This window comes from Sus scrofa, chromosome 5 (assembly GCF_054392235.1).
Source record: "Sus scrofa isolate SSC_HxYL_T2T_F1_AM1 chromosome 5, Sscrofa_HxYL_maternal_Yorkshire_Landrace_v2.0, whole genome shotgun sequence".
Taxonomy (NCBI): Eukaryota; Metazoa; Chordata; class Mammalia; order Artiodactyla; family Suidae; genus Sus; species Sus scrofa.
The window spans coordinates 58,931,974-58,954,976 of record NC_139387.1 but is presented as its reverse complement, the minus strand read 5'-3'; the positions used below and the strand labels follow the sequence as shown (position 1 = coordinate 58,954,976).

Here is a 23,003-nt window from a genome sequence, read left to right as displayed (position 1 = left end):
CCCAACAATAGTCACATAACCAGAAAGCCATATTAGTTTTTCTTGGTAGCAATGGAAATTTTGAAAAGTTTAACATTAGAGTATAATTATTTGACATAACCCAATCATGAGGCAAATATATTTGAGGACTTTTAAAACGTTTGTTTCATCAAATTTGGTACATTACAACATCCTATTGCAATTTTAATAAACTTAAGATTAAACAGCCAAAAGTTATATAAATGATTCCATTCATCTTCCGTTAAACTTATTGTTCAAAGAATCTTTTGAATAAAGCCTGTCAACATTTAGTTAACAATGTTAGGAGGTGAGGGCTTCCTAATTTACTAGTTCAGTAGCTATCAGTCTTTCTTGTTAATTAAATCACCTGAGGAGCTTTAAAAAATACTAATTTTTATGTCCCTCTTTCAGTAATTTTGATTTAATTGGTTGGGGGGTGTGGCCCAGGTATGGGAGTTTTAAAAACCTCAAGTGATTCTAATGTATAACCAAAGTTAAGATTCACAGGGATAGACCATGTGCGCTAGGTAATTTTTTCTGGTTTTGTTAAAAATTTTCAGGGCCTTGTGGACTGCAAGCCTATAAGGTAAAATATTGGTTCTCAGCTCAGTTTAAGTGGATTCGGTTTGATTATCTCACAGTCAGTTCATTTCCTTTTATAATTTGTTCTCATTACACATGACCTAACCTGTCTTTGAGAAAGTTAAGTATTCCGAATATACCTTACTTTATGGAGAGCACTTGGGCGGATCATTAACCACCCTTAGTTTCTGTGGGTTAATATTCTTTTTAAAAATAATCACAAACTCCTTAGGCTCCAACCCAAAGAATCTCTGGAATTGCTACCTCAATATTTTTATGTAAGATTTCCAAACATCATTTTTTTCTTTTTAAGGTCATCTACATACTAGAGAACAACAGTGTACAGTGCTTCATACAATTCCAAATGAAACGGACTTTTTTCTCTTTTTTACAGAAATACCTTCTTTGGCTTGAGTACATGCTTAAAACTCCCACCCCTTGTTTTATATGTTGTATTAATTTCTGCTATGAAGAAAAAATATCAAGGAAAAGATACCAAGGCATCAGAAAATGAAATAAAAGCCGTGAATGAAGCAAACTTAGAGCCAATAAGAGGTGATGACAGAGTGGACCGGGAAACACATATTTAAGGGGAGAAAAAAATTTCTTCTGCTGTTGTGTATTCAACTCACCTTATATTAATTGAATAGGATGTTATTTTTGAGCAGTTCCTGGTCCTTTCACTGGCAATTTCCATATTCTTTACTAATGATGGAATAATGAATCGCCTACAAATTTATGACAATGAAACACACTATAAATGGGAAAGGGGAGTACTCACAAGGTGTGGCTATGCACTTGCGGTTAAGATTAGAATATATGATCCATACAAATTTAAGGTGAAAAGTATGGTGAATAAGTAATAGAAGAAAAAGTATTTGCTCAGGTAACTGTAACACAATGAAACCAGTGACTAGAAAGCAGGTAGAAGTGAAAAGGGAATAGAGAAATTAATAGTCTAAATAAGGAGAAAAACTTGATACCTTTTTCTTTTAAAACCATATTGGACCATATTATTCCAGACTAAAGTCTACTATGATAGAAGGTTTATGTGATCACAACTTAAGTCATTCTGTATTACGTTATATATTTCCCAAACCTTATTAATTTATTTTCTTTTTATGGCCAACATATGGAAGTTCCTGGGCCAGGGGTTGAATCAGAGCTGCAGCTGAGGCCTACACCACAGCCATGGTAACATTTGTGACCTATGTCACAGCTTGGGGCAACAGGGAATGCAGGATCCTTAACTCACTGAAGAAAGCCAGAGACAATGTTGGCTACTTAACCCACTGAGCCACAATGAGAACCCCTAATTTCTACTCTAAAATTGTGTTTAACTAGCAATCCCTGATATGTCTTCCTCTACCCTCTTATTAAAATACTGCTGAAGAAATAGAAAATTTGCAAGCTGTGACCATCAGACAACCTATTATGGAATGTGTTAAGTTTCTTCAAGGCCCATGAAAATGGATTAAGAAACACTGACATTAATTTGAGAAAGCAAAAGCCCATTAAAAGCACCTTCATCCTATTTGTCTATTCTCCAGAAGAAGTGGAAGCTACACTGGATCATTTATCAGCTGCCTCACAATCACATGGTTTTTTGTGTTTTACTTTGTGTGTTTTATGCACAGACACATTTTTCACATCCCCACAAGGACAAGAAGTAGAGTGAAAAAGAACAAAATATTTGAACAATGCGTTTGTTAAGTGAGGACAGCTTTATTATAGTGAATGCTAGAAATTGTAGTTTTTATTCTCAGTAGGCTAAAAGAAAGAAATTTTGGCATCAGAATCACCCGTGAAAAAAAAAATTTTTTTAAGAAACTACAGGCATGCACCCACCCTAGAGATTCTGTTTCCAAACATTTGTGATACAGTCTGAACATCTCCTTCAAAAAAAAAAAAAAAATCCACATGCAACCCTTGATAGAGTTATAGAAAATCAAGCCACAGGATAGAAGAGAATATTCCTGGTTATACCAGTCACACAGCATGATCGCTTGCTAAAATCTGGAACTTAGATTGGAAGTCCTATAGATTAACCTTTTCTCAGATAGTAAACTTGAAAAAAGATTCATTATTCACAAAAGCAGAAATTTGGAAAAGCCACCCACATGCTTGGTTACTATATGACAAGTCTGATGGGATCTTGTTTCATTAAAAAATAAAGAGAAAATTATGGAAATTGTTTTTTAAAGCAAGGAAAATAAAGGAAACATCTTGAATATTTATTTCTTGAACAATTATTTAGTGTCAAAAATCTAACAGGCAAAACAAAACATAATAGTGAACAAAAACAAAGGACACTAACTTGTGGAGCTTATACTTTAAAAGGGAAGAACATTAACAAAATTAAGTTACAAAATGTTATAAAATTATATAAATTAAAAGAATAAATTTATATTTATATGCAATATGAACAGTGAGGGAAAGGAGCATTAAAACATGCACCTCAGAGAGTTCCCTGGTGGTACAGTGGGCTAAGGACCTGGCATTGCCACTGCAGCGGCTCAAGTCACTGCTGTGGCAGGAGTTCAATCTGTGGCCTGGGAACTTCCACATGCGGGGTGAGCATGGCAGTAAAAAAAGCCTCAGATGATTTAATCTATTTCGGAATCCAAACATATGGAATAAATATTAATCCTTAATTCAATGGCATTTATTAAACACAACTACAGATTCTAAGGAAAAAATACAACAGAGATAAGAATTTGTAAAAGTTTTCAAGGAAACAAAATAATGCAAGAGTGAAGTTAAAATATATGCATTGGCTAAGTTGAAAGAAGACAATGGCCCCAAACCCAAATCCATGATAAAGAAGATATGTTTGAAAAATCTGTGAAAATCTGAAAGAAAAAGATAAAGAAGCAATTTGCAAAAGAAGGTAGGTGGCTTAGAGGACAAACTAAAGCACCAACCTAAGAAATCTATTTTTTTGAGGAGGAAATCAGAGTTGGAAAAAAAGCACTAATCAGAGACTTCATGGGAGAATGCATTTCTGTTCTGAAGACTTGTGTCTACCCTGTCTCTTTATTTATACCCCATTCTCATACTTCCTTCCATTTTCATGCCATTGGGCTTTGAATGTGATGTTTCTCTCTCTTAACATATGCTCTTTTCTCCCATGTAACTGCTTCTCAGCATTCAGATCTAAGCGCAATCACCATTCCTTCAACGTCTCTGGCTTTTTCATTGGTTAAAAATCTTCCAACAGGAGCTCCCACTGTGGCCCAGTGGGATCAGCAGCACCTCTGGAGCTCTAGCACATGGATTCCATCATGAGTCTTGGATCTGATCCCTGCCCCAAGGAGCTCCATATGCCATGGGGAGCCCCCCACCCTCCAAAAAAATCTTCCAACATATCTATAGCAATATATCACTTATCAAAATGCAAATTTTATGTTTTTATGGTCATTTGATAACAGTCTGTCTCTTCTACTAATCATAAGCTCTAGGAAAGTTTGGAAGTGAACTTGTTTTACCCACTCATTTTATTCCCATCATCTAGCTTGGTGTCTGACACATAGGTGCTTTATCAATTATTTTTGAAAGAATGAATGAGTGAATGAATAAATGAACTTTAAATATGCCAGTCATATGAAATGTGAATGTTTTAAATAAGAATTTAAAACACCAGGAAAAAATTAAAATAGCTATGTTAAGTCATTGGATAGGAAGGGATGTTTTCAGATGTTTTGAAGATTTTCTTTAATATCTTTAAATGAAAAAATAAATTTTAAAATGTCTAAAAAAATGTTTTTTGACTGCCATCTACTTACTATGTACAGGGGATGAGAACATTTACAAGACAGAACCTTGGTCTTTGGGAGCCCACAAACAAGGTGGAGAAATAGGCATGCAAACATATGGTAATATTTACTGGAATAAATACTGGAATAGAATTAAAATGTTCATGTGTCTCAGTCATAGAGACCATGCTAATCTCTTTGTTCCAATTATGACAACTGTATTTCTGAAGATTTTACACAAAAAAAAGTATTGAGAATGAGTCGCAACATATTTGGCTGTGGCCATTGTCACTTTCCTCTTGTGTGTCTTTTACTCTTCCTAAATAGACTTGCTCACCACCTGAAAGCCAAGAACTAGCCTGATGAGAAGATGATTACAGCAACACCCACTCTAAACCTGACTATCATAGTATATAACTAAAAGGTTTTGAAAAGGGAGTGTCCTTAGAAGTAGATGAGAAGTAGAAATTACGAAATGATCACCCAAAAAAACCCACAGACACACCTCTGACTCCCAACCAATCTCCACTGCTAAACTTGAGGCAATTTCTAGTTCTATCCTGAAAAGCTTATGCCTTCGAATTAAGATGTCTCCATTTAAATGGGAGAGATCATGTATTTACCAGGCACTTCACAATGAGGTAAGAGTCCAATCATTTTTAAGCAAGAGGTTTTTGAAAAGAGTGGAAGTGGAAAACATGAAGATTTTCAGAAAGCAAGAGAAAGGGTAACAGAAAAGTAAGACAAGCACCCAAAATACTTAGTCTATCCACCATTTTGCTTAAGACTGATCTTACCAATAATGTTTCTATTCATTTAAACCCTCCTAAAATATTCCTTTGAGTCACATTCATTTTTTGAAAGTCTTCCTGTGTATCAAAATTCTAATAATTTATCTGATAATCAATTTTGTATCTGAATTTGGTTCAGATGATTACTTTGTCTATTCAGACTGTGTTTCTTATTACTTTTCAATACCTTATTTTCAGTTGAAGGCTATAAATGTACCAGAGGATAGTTGATACAGAGGTAAAATTTTTTCATACTTGGAAATGAGTACATCTTTTCCTTCTACTTGGCCTGTGGAATAGGTTTGTATCAAGAGCAGGGCTGGGTTTGAAGTTTCTTGTTGCTATGGTTACCCTCAGTGCTCCAAGGGCTTCCCATTACTCTAGGGAAACTGCCTATTTAGAGTCTACTCACTATGTGGATTAGGTTCTCCCTGTGCCCCGAGTTGGGGACATGGCTCGATGGTCTGTATCAAAAAATGAGACACATGAACATGGGGAGATATCGACAAGGCTCTTCTGCAGAAGGGCATGGGTGCTCAAAAAGCATGCACAAAGAAGAAAAGACCCTCCCTATTTATTCCTAATGCAGGTGATGTACCTGTCCCCTTTCCATTGGTCAGGTCAGGGCACACATTCTTCTCGGTTGGCTAATTTGAAACAAATTGTTACTGGAGAAGAGGGAGGGGGAGGGGTCACAGGAAGCCATTTCAGCGGAAACTGGGGCAAAATGGAGTAACCAAGATTTCCTTTGATAGAAAAGACATCATGTTATTTTCCACACCCATCACCCACCAACAGTCTGTCTTTTGCAATTCTCCCAAATATATCCAACTCATTTTTACTAGATGGTTGTTACCATGGGTGGACGAGGAGCAAGACTGAGGCAGGGTGTGTTAACCAGGTCTTGGGAGTGAACTGCCCCTCCCCGAGGAGTGGAGCTTTTCCTTCTCTTCCCTTCGCAGCTGCAGAAGTTTTCATCAGTGCCCTCAAGGTACAGTTTTTATAGCCCTTACCCACTGAAAAGAAAGACTTTTAGTTCCTTAGAGGAAAAAGCAAAGAATGGTCTGAGCAGAATGTAAGCAGGAGCTGCTCTTCTACCCTAGTCAGGACTGATGGTGCTCTAACTACCCCTGAGGATGGCTGGTGGGGATCCTGGAGAAATAAGCTGCCTTCGGGGGTTCCACTTTCTAATGCCAACCCACACTTGGTCTTTAGCAATTCATTAAACATTTCTATCTGAATCATTTCACTGACTTGTTTGGCATTAGGTAGTTTCTGTCCCAATTCAGTAAATGTTCAAATCCTGCTTCTCCCTGCAGGAGACTGACTCCAACTTTCCAGTTGTTTACCCACTAACCTCAGTTCGCTAATCCCCTAGAGAAGAGCTGTAATTTGCATTTTTATCAGTTTTTTCTTATCATAAGGCTGTGGGTGCAACACTCTTTTCTGCTGTCTGCATGTCCAAGCTAAAACCAGAAGTCTCATTTTCATTCCTCTGATGTAAAGGAAAGTGTGTTTCAGTTAACTTCATGAATTCTCAAGACCAATTTGAGAGTACCACTTTTCCTTTCCTTCTCCTGATTCCAACTAATACATTCTCCAAAAACTAGCCATAGTAAACAATTCTTAGCCATTCTTAAACATATCTTTCCTAAAGTTACTCATTCCACAGACCCAAGTCATCAAGCTAGAAGACTTTAATTTTGTTTCTATTGAGTTCCTTCTATCTTCTCAGCTGATTATTTTTAAGGACTGGAAATTTTTTTTAAATGGTAGGTCTTGTATTGTTACTCTGGATTTTTTGCCCAAAGATTTATCCCTAGCACCTGCACATAAAGAGTTCTAGTGATGTTCTCCCAGCAATATCTCCCATACTCTTATGATCTTTTCATTAATATAAAGTCTCTAAACAGTTGATAAAGAAAATAACAAATAATGCCATTAAGAATGAAGATGGAAGAAAAGGTGTATCTTGCAAATACATGTCATATTTGGAATGACTGCAAGAATATTTTCAATTCAGTAACGTTGTTAGAATTTATTAGAAGTATATTATACTGGACTTGAAAATGATTTTTTTCTCCCAGGTCTTAAGGAAACATACAGATTTATGAAAACAGTGAAGTTTTCCATACATATTAATGCCACCTAAATATCTTTTCTCCCATATTAGCCATTCTAAGAAATTCAGCACAGTATATCTATACCGCTGGGAAGAATATATCTTTTTGCCCTCCCTTCATAATTTATATTACGTCATTTCATTTAGTTATCAAAAATGACATTGGTGAAGGATGTATTTTTATTGAAGTACAGTTAACTTAAATGTTATTTCAGGTGTACAGCATAGTGATTAGATATTTTTATAGATTACACACCATACAAACTTATTATAAAATAGTGACTATATTCCCTATGCTATAGATTGTATCCCTGTGACTTATTTATTTTATAACTGGCAGTCTGCAACCTCTTAATTCCTTTCACCTATTTTGCCCCTCCTTCTACCTTTCTCCCCTCTGGCAACCACTAATTTGTTCTCTGTATTTGTGAGTCTGTTTCTGTTTTGTTATATTCATTCACTTTTTTTAGATTCCACATATAAGTAAAAACATACAATATCTCTCTGTCCCTGTCTGATTTACTTAACTAAACATGATATTCCTTCCAGTTCCATCCATTCTGACACAAATGCCAAGATTTCATTCTTGTTTATGACTGACTAATAGTCCATTGTGTGTATGTGTGTGTGTGTGTGTGTGTGTATCTTCTTTATCCATTTATCCATTCATAAGCATATATATTGTTTCCACATATTGGCTATTGTGAATAATGCTACTATGGACATTGGGCTACATATATCTTTTTGAATAATAATGGATGGATGACTTCTGAATTTACCAAGATTTACATATCATTAGGATACATTACATTATTATTTAGGAATTGACTTCAACAGTGTTGGAAGATAGAGGGAATGAAAAGTACTTACTGAACTGTGAAGGCATCTTGAGACCAAAAAACAAGGCAGACAGCTCCATGTAATCAATGGATCAGTGTATTATAGTAACCTATTCACATGGTGGGATCAGGCAGGCAATGATCCAGAAGCATTCACACCTGCATTCACATTGTTGAGGGGCCATTGGGACAATATTATAGTTAACCTAGGGAATGGGATAGGTGCTTGGAAATAGGGCAGACATCCCTAAGTCAAGATTTATGACGGGGTAACCAGTCCGGTGGATGCTAGGAATACATTTTCATCATTGTTTGGGGACTAACAGAGCATACAAGCTACCTGTTCCTAATTATTATTAAACAGTACCTATTAAGTGCAAAGTCCTTGATGACAGAGAAGTGATTTACTGCACAGTGAAGTGATTTACTGCACAGTGAAGTGATTTACTGCACAGTAAAGTCCTGGGTAGGGTCAGTGAAAGGACAGAAGAAACTCTAAGGGCCCAAGATGGCATCAGTTATTCTAATAACCACACAAACAGGAATTATAGACATCTGAGGGCTTGAAGAGTCTTGTAATTTCCTTTTTATTTCATTTTATTTTAAAGTAACATTTGCTTAAGTTTTTCTTAGGGTTGATAGCAAAAAAAAAAATTGTATTTTGATTTTATTACACACCAGTCTTTTTTTCAATAGCTTTGTTGTAAGTAGAGCCCTGAGTACTACTTAGTCCATTTCTATAATTTGTTTTCTATATGAGTCACATATATAAATCATATATATGTATATCAGGCTATTACACTGAGAAAGGTTAAAAAGAAACTTAGTGCATTGTTTAAAAACTTAAAAATAGTCTACTCAGGCAGTTGTTTGTTGAATTCACAGATTTTTTGAGTAATATATTTTAAAATTAGGTACATGAGTCATAAATTTTAAAATCACTTCCAAAATTTCCTACACCTACTATGTGATTGAATAAATGGAAAAACATTTTAAATATACAATTGGTAAAATAAGCTCATTGTTTCTAGGCATCCTACAGCAGGAGGTAAGAAGAAATCAATGTAGGTTTCAAGATCACCATGTTGTGTAACAGCATTTACTAACCTAACCCTTGACAAAGGGCACCCTGGCATGGGTGTCAGAACCTGATAGAATAAGGAAGACATCCCTGTAGGGGGATGCAGAGTGAAGGTCTGATGTGAGGTGTTGGTGCCTGAGAAGGGTGAGAAGGGTTGCCAGGTAGGAGAGCAGTAGCCCAGTACCAATGGTGTTGGATTCTGAGTGGGGTGAAGAGGGTCTCAGCAAGAAAGAGAAAGGGGCACCAGTAATGGCAGATTAGTGGCACTATGGATGGCAAACTAGTTGTCAATATCAGTATCTGAATTACTTTAGCATCATAGGTCTTACTATCTGATGGTGGCCTTCTCCAACTTCATTATTCTTCAAGATTGCTTTGGTTTTTCTTGGCCCTAAACATTTCCATGTAAAGGCCAAATTAATCTTGGTCTCCACATTTCAAAAAGTCCTGGAATTTTGTTTGAGATTTCACTGAACCTATAGATAAATTTTGGGAGAACTGACATCCTTATAATATAAATCTTCAACAAATGAACATAACATAGGTCCTAATTTCTCCAAACAACTGCTTTGTAGTTTGGTGGGGGCGGGTAGAAGTCTTAGACACCTGTTGTGAGATTTATTGCTAGGACTTCAATGTGGTTTTTTTTGATGCTATACTAAGTACTATGCTTTACTAATATCACTTCCTAATTGCTATTGATATATGAAAAGCTACACTTGATTTTGTAGATTGCTCTTATAACCAGTGAACTTTGTCAAATTCACTTAATCATTTTGATAGTTTTTCTGTAGCAACTTTTGGATTTTTTTTAATACAAAACCAGTATCTGATAGTTTTTTTTTTTTTTTTCTCTTTTCTCATGCTTAAAATTTTAACTCTTTTTCTTCCCATTTCTCTGGCTAGGACATTCTGTTGGATAGAAATGGTGATAGCAGCCATTTTCTTCTCACTCCCAACATCAGCAGGAAAGCTTTTAATATTTCCTGTTTAACTATAAAGTTTGCAGTAGGGTTTTTTTTTTAATCATGATCATATCCTGAAGCATAGTACATGGAATTCGATGTGATTTTTTCCCATTCTAAGTAAATATTCACTTTTAACCTCGTGTTATATACATTTTGAATTTTTTTAATAGCCCTTTCAAAATTGCTAAGCTTACAAGCTCCCCCCCCCCCCGCCCCCCGCATCCCCACTGTTGAGTGTACTCAGTGTGGAATCAGATACATAGGCTCTTCCCTGTCATCCTGCAGTCCCGGCTTCACAGTGTCATCCTTTCTCCCTGCGCTTCTTGCTTCTTGGTGCTTGGTGCCCCTTGAGGCCTAATATCCATAGTTCAGGAAGGGAGAGAAAGGGTAAAATGTCTTCCCAGAAAGCTTTGTCTCTGGATTTCGGAAATAAATTTGGTCTTGAATCATGGTTTGTTTGGTTTTTTTAAATTTTTTTTCTTTTTAGGCCCTCACCCACAGCATATGGAGGTTCCCAGCCTAGGAGTCTAATCGGAGTTGTAGCTGCTGGCCCCCATCACAGCCACAGCAATGGAGGATCTGAGCCGTGTCTGCAACCTACACCACAGCTCAGGCAACAACGGATCCTTAACTCGCTGAGCAAGGCCAGGGATTGAACCCACAACCTCATGATTCCTAGTTGGATTCCTTTCCACTGAGCCATAATGAGAACGCCCATGATTATTTTTAATACACCCAGAGACAAAGCCTCAAAATTCATCATGAGTCTAAAATTTAACTCTTCATGCTACCCCCAAACCAGTTCTATATTCTACCATGTCATTCTCCTCTCTGCTGCTTGCTTTCTTTTTTCTTTTTAGGGCCACACCTGCTGCACATGGAAATTTCCAGGCTAGGGGTCAAATAGGAGATGCAGTTGCCAGCCTGCACCACAACCACAGCCACAAGGGATCTAAGCCAAAACTGTGACCTACACTGCAGCTCATGGCAACGCCAGATCCTTAACCTACTGAGCGAAGTCAAGGATCAAACTCACATCCTCATGGATGCTAGTTGGGTTCATTTCTGCTGAGCCACAACAGGAACTCCTCCACTGCTTTCTTCTTAAGTGGCACATCCAATTTTCAGGAAATTACATTGCTCCGCAAAATACACATACACAATTCTTCCATGAACTGCCTGTCTCGTGTCCAGCTTGTGGCCTATTTTCTAACTCGTGTTCTTTTAACTTTCAACTCAGTCTCCTACCTACATTCCAGTCTCCTTCTAAGATCATCCTGGATGACAGCTTCTTCCACCCTGTTCTGTCCCTAGAGACACTCCCATTCCCTTCATATGACACATAAACAACCAGAATATATTGACACCCACCTCTCCAGTCCTCCCTCCCTGCAGTCTCCTCACCAATAAGGAAGTTCTATCATTATACCTACGCTGACTGTCCTTTCAGTGGGAGGAAGAATAAGGAGTAAACATATTGTTCATTCTTCTCTCTTGCACAAGAAACTCCATAGAGTCCAGAAGACCTCTCGCATCTCTAAAATCCGTTCACACCTTTATCGTATCCCTCAGGTACTAAATAATGATGAGTAGATTTAGTTTTAAATGTGCAGCTTGAATTTGACTAACCCCAGTTCCATAACAGAAGCTACCTTTTAAAAGCGTCCTTTTTCTCTAAGACAATATATGGACAATTGGGGTTTGTGGTCTAACTCAAGACACTATGTATGACATGATCATCTGACTGAGGAGGCCTCTTGTATCCAGGAAAATGATTTCTTTGGACAACAGCTGGCACTATGAACAGCCTTTAAGGATTAGTGTTTTTCTGATCTTGTCCTTTCATCCTCTGACTTAGACATTTGTTTTTAAGAGAGTTTAGTATCAGGTTTGAATTGCTAAAAAAAAAAAAAAATTCCAACAAACTTTGCTACATAATTTTTAATTACCCATTTAAGCTTGTCAGAAATCTCAACAAAATGAGCAGATCCATGATGTCAGTAATAAAGTAGAGGATTAATTGAAAGCAGGTGGTAGCACATTACTACCTAATCTATTTTTTTAAAAAATCATGTCTGGAGTGAAAAGGGAAAGTAAAAGAACAATTATTTAACTGAAAATAGAATTAAAAGATTTCAGCTTCTTTCACTTGATCATTTTAAATAAAATGCTTCAATATTCACCTAAGACAGGAATTTCAGTCTCTAAATAATCCTGATACCAAAGCAGAAATTCAATGGAGTTAAACAGATTTTCATAATAGGAAATTCTTAGAATCACTTGGAAATGGAGATATGGAAAATATAAATTTATATTGCATGAGTTAAGAGAGAAATTGCTGTTTTAACATAAAAGTAAAGTTGGTTTTTATGTCCTATTTTGAAGGTTGTGATAAAAGTCGCTCTGAGGAAAATCTCAAGCGTCACTGTTCCCTCAGAAAGACCATCAGTGAGCATTTTTTTAACTTGAGTTTAAAAAAAAAAAAAAATTTGAGGGTCTTAAAGACAAGGAAAAGTTACCCGCAATACCTCTACTGATTTAAACAAACAAAAATTATGTTGTAGTATGCCCTCCAGTCTGGGAAGCATGAAGTATATTACAGTTTAGTTTTCAATTCCTCATTATTCAGAACTTTGGAATTTTGGTCCATCTCTTTGCCCTCATTTTCCTTCTCTGTAAACTTTGCCTCAAGCGTAGTTTCTGAAGAGGCATTTTCCTTAGGGAGATGATACTTCCTCAAAATAATTAGGATCAAAAAGGCTGGAATATAACTTGATCCTCTTAGTGCTGCTGGCAATCCAAGGTAGATGTATCTGTCCAAAAAATAAATAAATAAATAAACCATATTAAGTCTTACAGTTACAATGTGGTGAACACAAATGAGCTTTACATTGTTTAATTGCTATTTTAATCCCATAAGAACAACAGAAGCTAATTGTTTTGCATGCCAATCATATATAAGCAACTTTGCTGAACTGGCTTATTTATTCCAATGTTAAAATGATATTTGGAATTTTTTTTTCTTTTTATGGCTGCACCTGCAGCATATGGAAGTTCCTAGGCTAGGTGTCAAATCTTAGCACAGCCACAGCAATCTGGGACCAACTGCTGCAGCTTGCAGCAATCTTGATCCTTAACCCACTGAGCAAGGCCAGGGATGGAACCCACATCCTCATGGATACTAGTTGGATTCTTAACACTCTGAGCCACAATGGGAACGCTGATATTTGGAATTTTTAATCCAGAAAATCCAAATTTATTTTCATCTTTCCTAATCTTTTTTTATCATCATCTTTTTACATATTCAGAATCTCCAACTTAAATTTACTACTGAAAGTGATAGCAGTTTTATTTTTATTTTTACTTATTTATTTATTTTTGTCTTTTTTTGCCTTTTCTAGGGCTGCTCCCGCAGCATATGGAGATTCCCAGGCTAGGGGTCCAGTCGGAGTCTAGCCACCAGCCTATGCCAGAGCCACAACAACTCAGGATCCGAGCCGAGTCTACAACCTACACCACAGCTCATGGCAACACCGGATCCTTGACCCAATGAGCAAGACCAGGGATCGAACCCGCAACCTCATGGTTCCTAGTCAGATTCATCAACCACTGTGCCACAATGGGAACTCCTGGCAGTTTTATTTTAGTATTAATGAGAAGTTTCAAAAAAAATCACCATTATGATATTTACTTCTGAGTTTTTCAGGTGCTCTTAATTGGATTAAGGAAGTTCCTTTCTTCTGAGTTTGCTCAAAGTTTTAGTTGTGAATTTGTAAACTATCACCAAATCATTTTAATATATGTAGTTAGAATGTCCAATATTATTATTGTTGTTGCATAACAAACTCTTTGTTAGTTTATATACATTATTGGATTCAATTTGCTAATTTTTACATGTATATATAAAATCAGCTTATACTTTTTTCCTTGTGCTGAACTAGTCTAATGTCAATATCAAGACTATACTAGTTTTTTAAAATGCGTTTTGGCATTTTCTCCTTTACATTTCTGGGAATAACTTGCATAATTCAGGAATCAACAGTTCATTGAAGGTTTGTAAGACTTGCCTTAATAGCTTCTGAATTTGGATGACTTTGGAAGATGAGAGTTTTTGACTGACTCACATTTTAAAATAGCTATGAAAAATTCATGTTTTCTATATATTTATAGTAAAAATTGGAAATATATACTTGTCTAGAAAACTCTCTATTTAATATGTTTCCAAATTATTTTGTCTAAAATTCCTAATATCTGTATTTATAGTTCCTTTTTCATTCTTAATAGAATTTATTTGTGCCTCTTCTTTCTTTATCTGCCTTTCCAGATTATTCTTAGTATTATATTTTAATCTTTTTTATTTGTCTTTTATCATTTTAAGGCCACACCCATGGCATATGGAAGTTCCAGGCTAGGGGTCAAATTGGAGCTGTAGCCACCAGCCTGTACCACAATCACAGCAACGTCCAGGCTAGGGGTCAAATTGGAGCTGTAGCCACCAGCCTGTACCACAATCACAGCAATCACACAATCCAAGCCACATCTGCGACCTACACCACAGCCCAGGCAACGCCAGATCCTTAAGCCCCTAAGTAAGGCCCACTATTTTAAAACTAGGCTCATAAATATAGTTCTACTTCTATTTTTTTTTTTCTTTTGTCTTTTTGCCTTTTCTAGGGACGCTCCTGCAGAGGTTCCCAGGCTAAGGGTGAAGGTTCCCAGGCCAGGGGTCCAATCAGAGCTGTAGCCACTGGCCTACTCCAGAGCCACAGCAACACCAGATCCGAGCCACATCTGCGACTTACACCACAGCTCATGGCAACACCGGATCCTTAACCCACTGAGCAAGGCCAAGGATCAAACCTGCAACCTCATGGCTCCTAGTCAGATTCATTAACCACTGAGCCATGATGGGAACTCCTACTTCATTTATTTTTAACTATTGCACTACATTGCAAGGTATAAACATACCACAGCTTACCTACTAACCATTTTTTTTATTGGACACTTAAATTGTTCCAATTTTTTTTCTAATAGCAACACTACTGTAATAAACCTTCATTTACATGTCTGCTTGTACATAGAAGCAAGAGTTTCTCTAAAATATATTTATGAGGCTTCTGTTACACAATTTACTAAATATTGCCCAAAAGTTCTCATTTTTATTTACCACCAGAAGTGTTTGAGACTTTCTGATGCTTCTGATTTGTGTTTTATCTTCCTTCATTGTCTATAGTATCATCTGTTGCAAAGAAATTTAAGGCTTTATATGCAGTCACATTTGCCAATTTCTTGCTCTCCAATTTCTGTTTTTGTTTCAACCCAAGACAATAAGGATCATAAAGGTATTAAGATCTATACTTGTTGATGACCTATCTGCTATGAGCCTAATTGTTATTTCTTTATAAAAGTCACACGTTTATTTATTTGGGTAACATTTATGCTTTTCTTTATCTTGAGGGTTTGCAACTTCACTCTACCATGTCTATTTATATTTACTCTTCAAGGCATTTGAAGTGCACTTTTGATCTGAAAATTTATGTCTCTTAAATGCTAGAAAATTCTAAGGCATTAATTATTTAAATTATCTCTGCCATTTCCTCTATTTTCTCTTCTGGAAAATTTCTGAGATATATCCTTTAGTTGTAATTTGGTAATTAACATTACTTAGGTAGTTCATTTTTGTTTAATCGGTTCAAGTCATTGATTTACATTCTATATAGATTCTTCTGTACTCTCTTCCAGTTTACCAACTCTCATTTTAACTATGTTGACTTGAAAATCATTATGTATTTAGGATTCCTTTCATTTATTTCCTTTCTATTAATCTCTAATATTTCCAAGAGTTCTTTTGATATTCTTATTGCTTCTAGAATTTTTTCATAATTTCTTGTTCATATTTAATAGATATTATGCCATCCATTTACTAGTTTTAATCCTATTGTGCTAGTAAAGCATACTTATTTTAAAGTCTTTGCCAGACTCTTACATTAAATTAATTTTTTTTTTTTTTTAGTTTTCTAATGATTTAATCTAGAATGAAGTCATGCTTCAATTGGTAATTCATGTGCTTTTCTTTTTTACTACTGGATTTATGTATGTTTTTTTTTAAAGTTTTGGTTTACAATCTCCTTTTGAGTATTTTGTTGCTCTTTGTTCATTTTGGTTATCTTTTCTTGCTGTTTCTCTATATTTACTCCTTCAACTCTGATAATTTTCCCTTTGCTTTTCCCAATCCCCCAGGTTCTCCTAGTTTTTTCATAGTGGTTTTCACAGTGATACTGGGAATAGTCTCAGAGGGAACAGATCACTTGATCTAGTTCTTGTGTGTATCTGTATCTTCTTCCTTAGTAACACAACAATAATGTATAAAAGGTTTTTTTAAAAAAATCTCTTTTACAATGAGGTTTGTATTAGTTTCCTACATTATCTGTTGATTGGATTTAAAAAATTGCTATATATCTATTAGACAACTCTTGCATAGTTTGGTGGTTCACATCTTCTGTATCATCACTAATCTTTTGTCAGTATTTTATAGTCACTTGTAGAAGTGTGTTAAAATTTTCCACTCTAATTGTGGATTTCTTATAACTTCGTGGATTTTTGTTTTATATATTTGAAATTATGTTGATAGATTTATATGTGTTCATGATTGTTATCATTTTTTTTTATGGCTGCACCCATGGCATTCAATCCCTGGATGTTCCTGGGTCAAGGATTGAATCCAAGTGGCAGCAATGGCATGAGCTGAAGCTGCGGCAGTGCTAGATCTTTTAACCCACTGCATTAGGTGGAGATTGAACCTACACCTCCACAGCAACCCCAGCCACTGTAGTCAGATTCTTCACCCACTACACCACAGCAGGAACTCCGATTGCATATATTCTTGGTAAAGTATTTCTTTTATTATTAAGTAATACCTTCTTTAACTCAGTTAATCCTTTCTATTTAAATTCTGTCTTATAGTCATTAATATAACCACAGAAACTTGATTTAATATGTCTGGTATGTCTCTTCTGATCTATATCTTCAAAATTTCTTTGCATTATATTTTTTTAGTCTATCTCTTATAAACACATACAGTTGGAATTTCGAAAACCCCAATATGAAAGGCACTATCTTTTAAGAAGCAAATTCAACTGTTTTACATCTACTATGAAACCTGGTATATTTAGGCTTATATTTTCAATTATTTTGTGTGCTTTTATTTCCTGTTTCTTACTTTCATCTACTTTTCCTTAATCCTTTCTCCCCTTTCTATTAGATAGTAATAAATGTAAGTGTCCATTCTTATATTTTTGGCAAAATTTAAAGTTAAGCACTACTTCTGTTCTTAAGAACTGTAAAAGAGTCCCAGACCTTACCTGGATTTTAAGCTAACAGATTAGCCTGCCATATCTGTATGGATGCTGGTGTGGATACAAGATCCCTTGGCAGAGATGAAGGACTTTTTATTCACAACACAGCAATCAGCACAAGTTTCATTTCAGGCTGGTTTTTACCCTCCCAAGTCCAAAGTGGGGATGCAGGAGACTCAAATGGATGTTCTACACTCACTGGGTTTGGATCATGATAAGCAATTCTGAGTTTAGGAAATTCCAAACTTTCAAAGGAGCTGAAAGCAAATCTTCCAACCTTCGCCCAAGAGGGAGATATTACCTTTATTATCTTGGACAGAAAACTCTGCTCCAGAAGGAAAGACCATGTTTATCTTCTAAGGTCACTTATCATTCAAACATTTTTGCACAGATAGAACAAAAGCCTCTACTAACAAGATAGGCAGAAACTCAAGGAACCCATCAAGAATTGGGTGGGAGTTCCTGTCGTGGCACAGGAAGAGTTTTTCCAACTAAGAACCATGACGTTGTGGGTTCGATCCCTGGCCTCGTTCAGTGGGTGAAGGATCTGGCATTGCCATGACCTGTGGTGTAGGTCACAGACGTGGCTCGGACCTGGCTGTGGTGGTGGTGTGGCTGTGGCATAGGCTGGCAGCTATAGCTCCGATTCAATCCCTAGCCTGGGAACCACTATATGCCGTGGGTGTGGCCATAAAAAGCAAAGAAAAAAAAAAAAAACAATTGTCTAGCAACATCTAATTCTTGTTTCTACATTGTATTTGTTTCTGGTGAATTTTCTTATGACACTTCATTGGCCACTCTAATTAATCTAATCTAACTGACAGAGGATGGTACCAAATATAATAGCTTTGTCTGAAATAGCATTGTAATCAAGGCTACTGTCAACTGGAATCCAAGCAGCAGGATGAGGCCAACCTACACTAAAGATCCCTGCTGTTCGTCAACTTGGGTCTGCCTCCATTTTACCTCTATGGAACTTTAGGAGGAAGGAGAATTAATGAAATCACAAATATTATTCTGTTAGATAGGATAGGAGAAGGAATCGGACCCAGGTGAGTCTGAGCGGGCCCTTAATCATTACCAAAAAACAGGAGGGCTGCAATCAAACAATAAGAACACTCACAGACACAACACCAGGCGACTCTTCAGGGCACTTCCCCTTAACCTGTCCCCACCCCCATGCAGATAAGCCATCCTGCCTGAAACCAAATGCATCCCATACAGAGATCAATCCACATTCATCCCTCACACATGCAGTGGCTGGGGAGAGAAAAATTAGTGGGCCTGGGGTGGGAGAAATTAGGTCCCCAACCAGGTCTGCAACATGGGGAAATAAAGGAAAACCCAATTGTGAAGGCCAATCCCAAGTCACAGGGCACAGGGCTCGCTCACTCTCAGAACGTATTTAAATAAATCTGCTGCATACTTCCATTGCTGCAAACTTGATTCGACTTGATTGCAGTCTCCAAGGCAACCCTCAGCGGCAGTGTTTTCGTTCAGGCGACGGGTTACGCCCCCTTAAAGCACCCCAACAAGAATGGTAACTCCACCCGAGACGCAGTTGCTTTAAGGGGGTTCTCTTCAGTTACGCAGGCCGCCACTTGGGTCCCAATTTAAGCTCCAGCCTAGAGCTTGCCTGCATCCCTAACACCCACCACGTCAATTCTTTGTTGCCCTGTGGGTGGGATTGAGGAAATAACGCAGAGCCTTAACAATTCTGTCTGCTCCCTTCACAGTTCTTGATATATATCCTTTTACCGATCAAGAAATGATCTTAGATATTTTTGAAAAGCTAATATCAATTTTTTAGCAAATGAAAGAGTTTTCTTACTGCCCCATAAATATTAATACAAATTTAAGCAAAATTCTGCTTTCCAAATGGAAAGGAATGTGAAAATAGAGACAATGGAAGAATTTTGTTCAAAAGCAGGTTAACAGTATCATATGTCTTTTGTTGAAAATAAGATCTATATTAGCAGAAAATAAGGCTTTAAAAGACATAAAGAATATTGTGTCAGTGAAATTTATTAAGGGAGAATAAATACCATTTTGGAGATCAGAAATGGATGACAATAGGAAGTAAGGATTTAGGCTAGTAAGATGCTAAAATGATGTAGGATGAAATGGGAATACTTGAAAGAGTAATATAGATATGTATAGCTATGACCTTCAATAATATATTGATTGCAACCAATTTAACAATCTTTTGAAAGTCACTCATGCTTATATTTACCAAGTACTTTGAAAATATTGAGAAATAAAATTCTAGTAAATAAATAAGAAATAGAGACAGACTATCCATATCTACTCTGGAAACAAGGCCAAAAGTAGTCTAGTCATTTGACAGACAAAAAAAAAAAGAAAAAAAGAAAGAAAGAAAAATGTTAGACATGAATGGCAACATCTCATGCACTATCGATTCTTAGGAAGCATTTCTAAAAAATATTCTATTTACCTGAAGTTGGTGGAATCATATATCCTGCATGCCCCTGACTCACCACATTTCAAAGTTCCCCAGTGTAAACATGTGGAGTCCACTAAAGCACCAAAATATATAGGTGCAGGAATTCCCGCTTCAATTAAAAGGGAGAAAGAAAAATCCATTAACAAGGTAAAATGATACATTGTTTTCTTTGGAAACATTTACATTTTCTGTGTAGAACAAATAAAGAATAACAAAATTTAAACTACTGTTTTAAATTTTACCTTTAGAAACTAGAAGTTACTTTTACTGCAAAGTTTTTAGATAATAAAAGATAAGTAATCTAACTGAAAAATGCAAAATAAAAATTATCCATAGAGAAAAACATTGAATTATCAATTCTTTGTATTTTTTTTTTCTTCAATGTTTTGGGCCAATCACAGGCACATTTTAACAAAGCATTTCCTATTACTTTGCTTTTCAGATTGCATTGATGAAAAGTAGAATTAAAATCAGATAAGTCTTTTTCAAGTAAAAAGAAGTTCTCCATTTCTTCCTGTTCTTCATTTTCATACTAATTACAAAGTGCTGTTTATAAGAAGCCCAGAATATTTGCTAGTTTGTTATTCTAAGAGAGCAATTTCATTTACTTAGTATTAATTAGTGGTCTGATGTGATATTGGGAAAAATAGTGAAATTTTTACCGAAAACTCTTGTGCAAAATGCATGTAATCCCACACCAAGAGACTTCTCTTCAGGCTTAATGCTCCTAAAAAAAAATGAATAAATTTATAAATTAAAAAAATAGGAGTTCCCGTTGTGGTGCAGCAGAAATGAATCCGACTAGCAACCATGAGGTTATAGGTTCGATCCCTAGCCTCGCTCAGAGGGTTAAGGATACAGCACTGATTTGAGCTGTGATATAGGTCGCAGATATGGCTCAGATCTGGCATTGCTATGGCTGTGGTGTAGGCCGGCAGCTGTAGCTCCAATTCGACCCCTAGCCTGAGAACCTCTGTATGCTGCAGGTATGACCCCAAAAAGCAAGAAGAAAAAATGGAGATTTAAAAATGACTATAGTTTCTTAAAAAGGACTTTTTGTGTGCTAGCAACACACTGAGCATTAGAAATTTTTCTTGCATGCTCAGGTCTTGGTTATTCAAGGCCTGATTATCCAGTTCATAACCTACAGAGGAGCCCCACTTCTGGTCCTTGGCATTTTGTCCATCACTTTTGTCTCATTCATTTCTATCACAAAGTTATCAAAGAATAAAATCTTTCATATCAATCAATTTCTACCTCAGTATCCTCTTCTTGAATAGTAGTTCTTGATTCTAATGCTTAAACCTTTAGCCTAAAACAAGAACAGTGCAACCATAGGTGTGTTTTAATTACTTGTAGTAACAAAATACAGGAAAGCCAAGAATTTACATAAGTAAATGTAAGAAGCAAAGAAAGCAAAAATAAAAAATTTCAAAGGAAATTGATGAAAAAATCCAAAACAAACATATTTTAAATGACTTGGTATAAATATTTTACCAATTTTAATAACTTTTCAGTATCATAGACTGAGACAGTTAATCTGGACATTATCTACCTAACACCTAAGTTATTTAGACAACATCAATGATTTTACTCAGAAGGAAGTAAGCAAAGCCAGGAAAACTAGCACACCCCTCTTGGTCCTATGGTTACCATTTAAAAGGTCAATTACATTATTTGCAATAGCTAACACATGGAAAATGTCCATTAACAGAGGAATAGATAATGAAAATGTAGTACATATATAGAGAGAGAGTAGAACATTACTCAGCCTTAAAAAAATGAAATAATGCCATTTGCAGCAACATGGATGCTGCAACAAAAATTATCATACTAATTGAAGTTAGTGAAAGACAAACATCATATGATATCACCTATATGTGGAATCTTAAAAAAGGATACATATGTACTTATTTGCAGAACAGAATCAGACTCACAGACATTGAAAAACTTATGGTTACCAAAGGGGACAGATGCAGGGGTAGAAGGGATGGACTCGGGGTTTGGGATTGGCATATGCACAGAGGTATATGGAATGATTGGCCAATAGGGACCTGCTCTATAGCATAGAGAACTTTACCCAGTATCTGATATGGAAAAAGAATCTGAAAGACAATGGATATGTGTATACGTATGACTGGGTCACTTTGCTGTACAGCAGAAATTATCACAAACATGTAAATGAACTATACTTTATTAAAGCTTATAAAATAAATAAATAAATAAAAATAGAGAGAGAAATAAAAAAGGTGCGTAAACAATACAGAAGAAAAAATGGAAACTCCTTCAGCTACATCAGAGAATATCAAAATGATAAAAGAATATTATAAACACCTATATACTAACAAGTATATAACTGGTATAAACAGAATTGGAAAATGTGTGAATAGACTCTCACACTAAACAAATGAAAATAATAAACAAGTATCACTGTCCAACAAGCCCAAAGTACAAATAATTTCACAGGTGATTTCATAAAATATTTGACAAACAGATATTTAATGCAAGTCATTTCAAACATTAAAAAGTAGAAAATTTACCAATCCATTTCATGAGCCTAGAATGTTTCCAAAACAAAAAAAGAAAAGCAAGAGAAAATAATAGGTATGTTTTACTTAACCACATGGATATAACAATTTAAATTATTATTTAAACAAATCAAATCATATATATAAAAATTATTGTAATTAAGTACAGATTTTCTTAAATATGCAAAGAGTTCAACATAATAAAACCTATCACTTTATTTCACTATACTAAAAGTATTGAGTTGGAAAATTATATGTAAATTTTTTCCTAGGTGAAGAAAAGTATGTTTAACAGTTTAGTACTAGTTCCATTATTAAATACTCAGAAACTAGATGAAAACTATATACTAAAAATCCATACAAACCATCACTTTTAATGGAAAATTTCTGTGATTTCCATTAAATTATAAAAGAACAAGAAACTCACTATTACCATTATAGTTTAACACAGTTTTAGAGGTCCACGTTGATGCTACAAGAAAACTTTAAAAACCTAAGATGTGTAAAGTTTGGACGTG

The 23,003-nt window shown here is 35.8% G+C and overlaps 2 protein-coding genes across 50 annotated transcripts in view; one reads left to right on the top strand and one right to left on the bottom strand.

Annotated features, from left to right (window-relative positions):
* SLCO1B2 (solute carrier organic anion transporter family member 1B2) overlaps nt 1–4,342 on the top strand; it is a 68,734-nt gene extending 64,392 nt beyond the window's left edge. For 3 of the 5 annotated variants that reach the window (XM_021091091.2, XM_021091087.2, XM_005655659.4), the window contains one exon: nt 977–4,342. In XM_021091091.2, coding sequence (XP_020946750.1) covers nt 977–1,172 — 196 coding nt within the window. In that variant the 3' untranslated portion in view covers nt 1,173–4,342. The remainder of the gene's footprint in view (nt 1–976) is intronic. The other 2 variants (XR_014845300.1, NM_001315607.1) reach the window with 2 other exon arrangements.
* Nucleotides 4,343–12,064: 7,722 nt separating this feature from the next.
* Nucleotides 12,065–23,003, bottom strand: part of SLCO1A2 (solute carrier organic anion transporter family member 1A2) — a 109,378-nt gene continuing 98,439 nt past the window's right edge. For 39 of the 45 annotated variants that reach the window (XM_021091148.2, XM_085024757.1, XM_021091149.2 and 36 more), the window contains 3 exons: nt 20,620–20,684; nt 19,949–20,066; nt 12,065–12,951 (listed from right to left, as the gene is read on the bottom strand). In XM_021091148.2, coding sequence (XP_020946807.1) covers nt 12,735–12,951; nt 19,949–20,066; nt 20,620–20,684 — 400 coding nt within the window. In that variant the 3' untranslated portion in view covers nt 12,065–12,734. 45 annotated transcript variants of the gene reach the window in all.